General features: G+C 49.1%; 1 protein-coding gene across 1 annotated transcript in view; it reads left to right on the top strand.

Annotated features, from left to right (window-relative positions):
* The first annotated feature begins 7,595 nt into the window (after positions 1-7,595).
* WDR44 (WD repeat domain 44) overlaps positions 7,596-11,010 on the top strand; it is an 81,245-nt gene continuing 77,830 nt past the window's right edge. The window contains exon 1 of the mRNA XM_083159579.1: positions 7,596-7,877. Coding sequence (XP_083015705.1) covers positions 7,804-7,877 — 74 coding nt within the window. The 5' untranslated portion in view covers positions 7,596-7,803. The remainder of the gene's footprint in view (positions 7,878-11,010) is intronic.

Raw genomic sequence — 11,010 nt, 5'->3', positions numbered from 1 at the left:
ACAGTGTGCGGAAAATAATACACGCAACCCTCTACTTATAACTACGCTGCTTAAAGGGGGCACGATACACCGATTTCCATGGAGAGGAGTACTGTATTTACAGTGTGCGGAAAATAATACACGCAACCCTCTACTTATAACTACGCTGCTTAAAGGGGGCACGATACACCGATTTCCATGGAGAGGAGTACTGTATTTACAGTGTGCGGAAAATAATACACGCAACCCTCTACTTATAACTACGCTGCTTAAAGGGAAACAATGCAACATGTTGCTGTATGACAATTTCATACACATTACATATGTAAGGAAAGCATTGTAACGTGATGTTTTGAAATGTGACTCACAAAGCATACACGAACTCCAACAGATACCAGCTGACAACACTCATCATTGGAATGACAGGTGCACACATTTCACGATGTAGCCCACAATGCTCCACAACCTGTGTATGTGCATATACAGGTGATTGATCAGGTGCGTTGAGACTTGCGTAATTTAAGCGGGAATTATCGGCGGGAAATATTGTGTAAATGAGCAAATACATTGCGGTGAAAAATATACGCCCCCTTGTTCATGGCGGGAGATTAACATATAAATATTCAGTCAGATGCAGGCCACAATTGCTGCAAACATGTCTAGTTCAGACGATTCCACAGCTGAGGACGCTCTCCAGAGAGCAAGAGCAGAATCCTTGCTGGAAAGGTTGAGGCAGAGGGAGCAGGAGAGGACAAGGAGGAGCCAAGACCAAGCGGGCCTCTCAGTAACAGGCCCTGTTCAACCTCCACCAGCTCCACAAGGGCCAAGCAACCAGCCAGAACAAGAGGTTGCATCTCTCCAAACAGGTGTGACCCAGCAGGTGCATGGTGAGAGAACTGGGGCCACCAGAAAACGAGCTGCAACATCTAGGGTGAGGACTGAGCAGGATACCACCACCAGAAAGAGAAACCCTGCATTTGTAGAGGCCGAAATGCGAATTCTAGTGCCCAGGGCACGCGAATGGATTGAATTGCCAACCAGGAAGCCGGGTGCCAGTGCAAGGAGAAACCTTTGGGAGAAGATCACAGAGGAAGTGAACTAGGTGGCACCAGTGGTCAGAAATTGGGACGCGGTGAAGAAAAGGTTAGTGTGTTTGTCAGGGCTAATTTTCAGCAGTCTCCAGCAGGAACTGAGGCCCTTATTCTAGTTCACTCTTTCTGGCCAAATATTTATTAGATGGACAAAACCATGTGCACTGCAGGTGAGGCAGGTGTTACTTGTGCAGAGATAATCAGATTTGGGTGGGGTTTTACACCTGCCTCACCTGCAGTGCACATGGTTTTGTCCATCAAAGAAATATTTGGGCAGAAAGAGTGAACTAGAATAAGGGCCTCAGTTCCTGCTGGAGACTGCTGAAAAATTGCCCTGGTCTTTGTCCCCCTGATGTCATATGTGTGTACATATGTTACATGTATGTTTTGAGACTAATAGAAAGGTGTGTTTGTAGATAGTGCTACACTTCAATGTCACATGTGAACACAACCATGTCTAATAACCCACATTGATATATGAAACATGCACCATTGGTGTGATGTGAGGTTATGGGCACAGTTCTGCTCATGTGAAGTATGTGATGGGACAAGAGAAAGTGTGTTTTGTAAAGAGTTGTTGTAACATGTTCCATATGATGCTACTGAAACAAGAATGACCAAACTGTGCACATGTAGCTGGTGAGAAACTACACATCCCAGTATGCCATTCCATAGTTAAATTACTCCATAATAACCACATTGTCAAGCTATGGTGGAATGTGTAGTTTCACACCAGGTGGAGGTGCATAATTTGGCCATGGATGATGTCATTTCTGCATAGTGATGTATGTATGTGCATTTAGTGGCCTAATGAATGAGATGAGACACTGAAATGCCTCCTAATTGAGACATGAATGTGTGTGTGGGACACATATGGCAAAAAAACATAAGATCACCCACACTAGGAAATGTCACGTAGCTAGGGGTACCACATAGTCCCTTTAATTCCGGACACATATTAATTACACAGGTTCTGTGGCTGGCTGACTTCAAGACTCCACTTCACCTAATTTTAAACTGCCACAGAACCTGTGTAATTAACATGTGTCCGGAATTTAAGGGACTAGGTGGTAACCCTACACGTAGCACAGTGGTGCACATATCTCATGGTGATATTTGTATTTTTAAACTTGTAGGTGGACTGACTTCAAAACGGCAATGAAGAGGAAGATGACTGACCGGTACAACCACAGCATGTCCACCGGGAGAGGTCCTATGCCCGACCATTTGGAGTATACCCCCCTGGAGCAGGACTCCTTGGACGTGATTGATGTGGGGGAGGTCAGGGGGATCTCCAATATGGACAGTGAGCTCCCGGCGGAGGTCTTTGCTGCTGCTTTTGATGGTAAGTCACAGTAATGCATTGTATTTAGAAAGATATTTTTTATTGCGTATGTGATGGTGACATTGTTTTCAATTCTTATCCTAGAAGAAGCAGAAACCCAGGATGTACCGGCAGCATCTTCCTCTGCAGAGCCACAGGTGGAGCAAGTGGTCCAGCCTCCACCAAGATGTCGCCCCCAGCACCAGCCACAGGAGACATGGGATGAGAGCCTGTTGGTGACACTGGAGAGGATCGAGCAGCAAGGGGTGGATGCTGCGATCCGTCAGCAGCAGGTGGCGGAATTTCTGGCGGAGTGGAAGGCCACAAACAGGCTGCAGTGTGAGGCCTTGAACCGCATTAACGACACTCTGGCGGCTGGCATAGTAAGCATTGGCCAACACCTCAGCCGACAGAATGAACTTCTTGCGGAGCAGCTGTCCACCGCCAGGTCCCTAAGGGACAATCCCCCATCTGCTGCCCCACCCCAAGCTGCTCCCCAACCTTCCACCTCTGCTGACCCTCCTGTGTCGACTAGGGGAAGACGCCGCAAGGCAGCTGAGCCAAAGGCCCCTGTCCCCAAGGCCCCATCTAAAAGGGGGAAAAAAGGGCCCAAATAATGAGACCTGGTTCACTTCCTCTGTGGTTGGACCCCAAATGTTTAAATTGCACTGGACATCCGCTTCCTGAGTTGGCCATCTATCCATTTGCGTGCCATGGGCATGAAAGTTCGTATTTTGACCTCTACAAATGCAGGATAAATTTGTGGTGGTGTGTATCTTGCTTAGTATTCACCCTGGTTGTTGCAGTACGTATTCTGGTGTCCCCATTTCTTTCACCATTGCATTTGCAGGGTAACACATGTTTGGAGATATGCAACCTCTTGTTCTGGCTGTTTTATTATTTGTGTGTCTATTTTATTTGTTTATTTGATTTCTCACATTAAAGTGTGAAATAAGCTGTGATGCTGAACAGCAAATAAATTTATTTTACAAATTAAATCAAAATTGTGGTATGTGTCATTTCTTGTGTGAAAAAAATACTAGATTTATGTGTACTTACTGACCAGGGTATTTTTGAACATTTGTTGAAGTGTGGTCGAAGTTTCCCATGTGTAACCCTCTCCATGGCCATTCCCATGTTCCTATCCAACTTTTCCCTGCTAATTAGTTTGTGTCAGCACATGTGCAGAGCAACTTAATAGGTGAGAAAGCAGTTTGTGTGCAGGTAAGGTAGCTCCTACAGTAGTAGGTAAAAGCAGGTCCAGAACAATGCTTTCCTCATGGAGTGGGTGAGGCAGACAAACAAGGGTGAAAAGGTACATTTGTGTAGGAATGCATATGTGTCCTCCCTAAAAAAAGATGTGTGAATGGGCCAAACATGATAAAATAGCTTGTGAACAAACATGCATAACTTTTTAAATATATATGATTTTACAGTGTCATAAGCAGATGTAGGAATCCTTTGTTAGAGAGATGAGAGTGCAATAATGTGATTGGTGGCATCTTACATCCAGAGTGTAGTCAAATCCAAATCATAGCAGATGAGATAGTGGTACAGGTAATTATTTTGGGTACTATACAAAGATTGTGTGCAAAATAGTGGTCATGGGCTTAAAACATTGCTGAAACATCCTTTGTAGGTGTTAGATGTGGTTTATGTTATTGTATCCTAAATACAAAACCTATGTTTGTATTAGAGTGAACACGTTGACACATGTCGACTTGTGTAGATTGAGTGTGCTACTGTGTAAAGTCTATGAAAGCACGTAGTGAATGTGTCTAACTGTTTAGCAAATACCTACCTTAGCGTATATAAGCAGGTCTTAAAAAGATTCTTACCTTAAATTAAACAAACCTTTAAATGTGGAGAAGTATAGAAAGATAAGCTTCCAATGTGTTTGCGTGCTGTGTGTGGCTTGCAGGCAGTGAAATAATGGTTTGGACTTAATAGACTGCAGCATTGCTTATTACATTCAGGTGTATGTGTTTGAGTAGTAATCAGCGTTAATTAGCAAACTCAGGCGCACGCTGGCATGCGGTATCTGTAGGGGTGGTCTGAGCTGGCGGTTGGCGGGCGCTTGTCTGGTGTCCGAAATGAACGGTGCTTTAGTCGATCGTGCGGTAGTAGCACCGCTCATTTTTGGTGCACACCCCCGTGTACGCCCATATTTACGCCCATTTTCCCTCATTATTTCGGCCGCTCCCCTCAACACGCCCCTATGCCGCCCCCAATACCCGTACACTCGCGTACAGGTTTTTTCGCACGTTGAGACCCGATAAACGTTGTTCAGTGGTCGCGCCTGCGCATTAGCGAATCTGCACATGCGCAGATCATGAAAAACCCCGGGACGTACGCGTACGGCCCGGCCGCACCAACCAGAATAAGGCCCCAAGTGTGGTCTGCAGTAGGACGTCCCGGTGAGTCACTCACACGATCCCAGAACAGCTTCCTTCTACATCTTTGCAGCACACTGTGGGTTGGGAGTGGTGGGTGGGAAACAACATCAAATATGTGACTAGCCGGGGATAACTGCGGTCTGGGCCATGCAAGAAGCAAGTGCATACTCTGTATAATTCCAGGACACAGCATACGGCCCTTAACTATTCCCAATGTTGCAGAAGGCTGTGGGTCCTGCTCCTTCATTGCCTCCAAGCACCTGCTGCCTCTGTCTTCATGCACGCTTTTCCTCTGTGCCTCCTCTGCTCCTGTCTCCATGGCCCCTCTGTCTCTGTGCCCCTTCTCCCCCTGTTCCCATGCCTCCTCTGATTCTGTCTCCATGGCCCCTCTGCCTCCATATCCCTTCTGCCCCTGTTCCCATGCCTCCTCTGCCCGTCTCCGTGGCACCTCTGCCCCTGTCTCCGTGGCACCTCTGCCCCTGTCTCTGTTCCCCCTTTGTCTCCATGCCCCCATTGCCTCCATTCCCCCTTTGCCCATGTCCCCATGCCCCCTCTGTCTATCTTCACGCCACCCTATATCCCTGCTGCCACTCTCTGTCAAATCACACTAACACCACACATTATGTATGACACAAGCCATACCGATGTGTTCAGGTGAGGCACATTGTTTTGACTTTAAAATAGTAAGAATTCAAAGAAGATATTATAAATATCATTTTGAATTGTTTTAATTATTTTAATAGCCAAATCTCTGGAGTAAAATGTTTGGTACTCTTTACCTAGAACGGCGCCCACGATTGAAATCGCGGGCATCGCGGGTAAAATCGCGGTAATCGCGGCATCGCGGGTAAATCGCGGGTAAATCGCGGGTAAATCAAAATCGGGTACCCGCGATTACCGCGATTTTCCCATAGAGAACAATGTTAAAAAGCCTGATTGACCGCGATTTTAGCGTTAAATGCCTCAATGCCCGCGATTTTCCCATAGGAATCAATGTTAAATGGGCTACAGAGCCCAAATAGCCCCAATTAACCCTTAAATGTCCCCCCAAATTTTTAACGCCACCCCACGATCAACGCCAACCCGAAGCGTGGCGAGCGCAGCGAGCCCGCGAGGGGCGGCGGTACGCGTCCTACGACCTTTTCATGCCCTACTATCCACGTCGGCGTGGAGTTGAGAATAGAATAGTGTGGCGAGCGCAGCGAGCCACCGAGCCCGAAGCGTGGCGAGCGCAGCGAGCCCCGCGAGGGGACGCGGATACCTTCACAGGTAAGCGCGTCCCCTCGCGGGCTTCACAGGTGTCCGCGTGGCCACGGACACCTGTGAAGCCCGCGAGGGGACGCGCTTACCTGTGAAGGTATCCGCGTCCCCTCGCGGGGCTCGCTGCGCTCGCCACGCTTCGGGCTCGGTGGCTCGCTGCGCTCGCCACACTATTCTATTCTCAACTCCACGCCGACGTGGATAGTAGGGCATGAAAAGGTCGTAGGACGCGTACCGCCGCCCCTCGCGGGCTCGCTGCGCTCGCCACGCTTCGGGTTGGCGTTGATCGTGGGGTGGCGTTAAAAATTTGGGGGGACATTTAAGGGTTAATGGGCTCTGTAGCCCATTTAACATTGATTCCTATGGCCAAATCGGGTGGATTGAGGCATTTAACACTAAAATCGGGTCCATCGCGGCTTTTAACATTGCTTCCTATGGGAAATCGGGAGCATCGCGTCGCGGGCATCGCGGGTACGTTTATGGCCGGCCGCGACGCGACCGACGCGATTTTTCAGGTTTAACATGGTTTTCAATGGGAAAATCGCGGGCATCGCGTCGGTCGCGTCGCGGGCAGGCATAAATGTACCCGCGATGCCCGCGACGGGCGCCGTTCTAGGTAAAGAGTACCATATGTTTATGACAGGAGAGACACTGCCTAGCCCATACCTCCCAACTGTCACGATTCCGTCGGGACAGTCCCGATTTTCGGGTCCTGTCCCGACGTCCCACCCGCGGCAGGCATTGTCCCGCTGCGGGGGGTGGCAGTTGGGAGAGCCCCCAATCTAGTAGAATAGACGCTGTGCGCATGCGCACAGCGTCTATTCTCGTATGAAAATGAGGTCGCGGCTAATTAGCATAAACCGCGCCCTCATTTGCATACGCCCCGCCCCCCCGCGCGAGTGTCCCTATTTCCTCCAGACGAAAGTTGGGAGGTATGGCCTAGCCTGCCTAACTTTCCTGAACATGTCTAATAAAACCTCACCAAATTTCCACCAGTATATACTACTGCACCTGCGTATAATGTCTCTGACCTCACCAAATGTCACAACTTCACACAAACTCTAGTGAAAGGGGGGCCCCGTAAAAATGCTGCTATGGGGCCCACAAAGTTGTAGTTACGCCTCTGCTGGCTGCCATTCTGAGTCGCCTATAACGACACCTACTGTTTGGGTGCAGCTGACCCCTTCAACATTAATGCAGCCCGGAGTCACCCCACACCACACGGAACCCAGGGATTTTGTGCCACGCTACTGCCCTGTATGTGTGAGCCAATACGCTCGGCTCCACCTCTGTGTGCCAGCCAGGCTGCCAGCGAAGTACACTACCCGCCTCCTGTCACCACCTCCTCTGCCCCTTCTTGACAGACCACGCCCTCCGCTTGCCTCCCGTCACACCCTCTCTGCCTCTCCGTCCTAGTGACCACGCCCCGTGCCAGCCTCAGGACAACCCCTCCTCTTCACCTCCGTGCCAGTGACCACGCCCCATCCCTCTCATCCTCCTGTCACTCCCTCCTCTTCGTGGCAGCGGCTACGCCCACTGTGTGTCAACAGCGCAGCAGCATCGGCGCTTCCTCTCAACCAGCCTATGTGCGCGCTGTAATCTCGCGATATCCGGCCCGTGCGTGAGCCCCGGCCCCCCCGCCTGCCACTGGCCCGGCCTGTCAGCAGCTGCAGCAGCGGCGTGTAGCCTGTATGTCATCCTTGTCAGTGCCCCCGGGGAGCGGCGCCCACTGAGGCCTGTGCCATACCCGGCCATGGCGTCTGACAGCGACACGGAGGAGTTCTTCGATGCTCCCGAGGATGTGAATCTTACTGCCTCCCCTGTAGTGTGAGTATCTATCGCCCCCTCTGTTCTGTACCTCATTCAGCCCCAGTATACGGGCATACACCATATACAGGGGACAGTGTATCAGCCCTGTATGTGCCTCCCCTCTCCCAGTATACCAGCATACTCCCTAAGAGTCCCTATATGTGTCCCTGTAGTGTATCAGCCCTGATATGTGCCTCCCCTCTCCCAGTATACGGGCATACACCATATACAGGGGACAGTGTATCAGCCCTGTATGTGCGTCCCCTCTCCCAGTGTACCAGCATACTCCCTAAGAGTCCCTATATGTGTCCCTGTAGTGTATCAGCCCTGATATGTGCCTCCCCTCTCCCAGTATACGGGCATACACTACAGGGACACATATAGGGAGTAAGCCCGTGTACTGGGAGAGGGGAGGCACATACAGGGCTGATACACTACAGGGACACATATAGGGAGTAGTGTATTAGCCCTGTATGTGCCTCCCCACTCCCAGTATACGGGCTTACTCCCTATATGTGTCCCTGTAGTGTGTCAGTCCTGTATGTGCGTCCCCTCTCCCGGTATACGGGCATACTCCCTATATGTGTCCCTGTAGTGTATCAGTCCTGTATGTGTCTCCCCCCTCCCAGTATAGATGCATACTCTCTATATGTGGCCCCTGTACTGTATCGGTCCTGTATGTGTGCGTCCCCTCTCCCAGAATATGGTCCTAATCCCTATATATGTCCCTGTAGTGTCTCAGGGGTGAATTTATGAAGCTTGGAGAAGTGTTATCTATCCCCATAAAGAACGTTATGAGCAAGGTGATAATGGTTCAGCCAATCAGCTCTTACCTGTCAATTTACATATTGTAGCTGATTGGCTGAACCATTATCACCTTGCTCATAACGTTCTTTATGGGGATAGATAACACTTCTCCAAGCTTCATAAATTCACCCCTCAGTCCTGTATGTACGTCCCCTCTTCCGGTATACAAGCATACTCCCTATACTGTATGTGTCCCTGTAGTGTATCAGTCCTGTAAGTGCGTCCCCTCTCCCTGTATATGTGTATACTCCCTATATATGTCACTGTAGTGTATCAGTTCTGTTTGTGCGTCCCCTCTACCGGTATACGGGCATACTCCCTATATGTGGCCCCTGTAGTGTATCAGTCCTGTATGTGCAGATACATTACAGGGGCCACGTATAGAGAGTATGTACCTATACTGGGAGAGGCAACGCACATACAGGACTGATACACTATAGGGAATATGCCCTTATACTGGGAGAGGGGACGCACATACAGGACTGACACACTACAGGGGCCACATATACGGAGTATGCACCTATACTGGGAGAGGGGAAGCACATACAGGACTGATACACTACAAGGACATATATGGGTGTTTCAGTCCTGTATGTGCGTTCCCTCTCCCAGTATACCAGCATACTCCCTATACTGTATGTTTCCCTGTAGTGTATCAGTCCTGTATGTGTGTCCCCTCTCCCAGTATAGGTGCATACTCTCTATATGTGGCCCCTGTAGTGTATCGGTCCTGTATGTGCGTCCCCTCTCCCAGAATATGGTCCTACTCCCTATATATGTCCCTGTAGTGTGTCAGTCCTGTATGTGCGTCCCCTCTTCCAGTATACAAGCATACTCCCTATATATGTCCCTGTAGTGTGTCAGTCCTGTATGTGCGTCCCCTCTTCCGGTATACAAGCATACTCCCTATACTGTATGTGTCCCTGTAGTGTATCAGTCCTGTAAGTGCGTCCCCTCTCCCTGTATATGTGTATACTCCCTATATAAAAGGGTTGAGTTTACCTGAAGGGTAAAAAAGGGGCAGACTAGATGGGCCAAATGGTTCTTATCTGCCGTCAAATTCTATGTTTCTATGTTTCTATATATGTCCCTGTAGTGTGTCAGTCCTGTATGTGCGTCCCCTCTTCCGGTATACAAGCATACTCCCTATATATGTCACTGTAGTGTGTCAGTCCTGTATGTGCGTCCCCTCTTCCGGTATACAAGCATACTCCCTATATATGTCCCTGTAGTGTGTCAGTCCTGTATGTGCGTCCCCTCTTCCGGTATACAAGCATACTCCCTATACTGTATGTGTCCCTGTAGTGTATCAGTCCTGTAAGTGCGTCCCCTCTCCCTGTATATGTGTATACTCCCTATATATGTCCCTGTAGTGTGTCAGTCCTGTATGTGCGTCCCCTCTTCCGGTATACAAGCATACTCCCTATATATGTCCCTGTAGTGTGTCAGTCCTGTATGTGCGTCCCCTCTTCCGGTATACAAGCATACTCCCTATACTGTATGTGTCCCTGTAGTGTATCAGTCCTGTAAGTGCGTCCCCTCTCCCGGTATACGGGCATACTCCCTATATATGTCCCTGTAGTGTATCAGTCCTGTATGTACGTCCCCTCTCCCAGTATACAAGCATACTCCCTATATGTGTCCTTTGTAGTGTGTGTGTGTGTGTGTGTGTGTGTGTGTGTGTGTGTCACCCAGTACTTGTCCTCCCTAGTCCGTGTGTGAGTATACAGTACTCCCTATACTGTATCTCTCTATTTCTGAGTGTCTTAATCCGTATCTGTTCTCCCTGTCCTATTATATGGGAGTATAGTCCCCTGTCTCTCTCTTGTATGTGTATCTGTCTCCTCCAGTATCTGTTTACTATACATATCTAACCGTGTATTAACTTTTTCCCTCTCCGATTATGGGCTGTATATATTGTTAATTATGTGCAGTATATCCCAGAAAAAAAACAGCTTCCTAGGCACGCCTGCAAATACTAGTTATTCCTGAATGTATGAATGAGGGACCATAGCAGAGGTTTAAATGGAGGACACAAAGCTGTCATATTTTCCAGGCTTAGCAATTTGAAATGTTCCTGTTTGACTCCTGCATCTAACACTGTGCGGGATGCAGCAAGCATTGCGTTTTGCTTGAGATACATCCACCATGCATATCTGTGGTTACTAATGCGGTATGCATGAAGCCCATGGGGATCTATAGGGCAGTACCGATCTGCAGATGGTTTTGCCCACTGCATCCGAGCTCTGGAATCCATTGCATTCCGGGCTTCGGGCCTGATTCAGACATTTCAGCAAGGCTGCAATTTTTGCAGATGGACAAAACCATACTGCTCGGCAGGTGG

Source organism: Crinia signifera, chromosome 9, assembly GCF_055691185.1.
Source record: "Crinia signifera chromosome 9, ASM5569118v1, whole genome shotgun sequence".
Taxonomy (NCBI): domain Eukaryota; kingdom Metazoa; phylum Chordata; class Amphibia; order Anura; family Myobatrachidae; genus Crinia; species Crinia signifera.
This window is presented reverse-complemented; position numbering and strand designations above follow the sequence as displayed.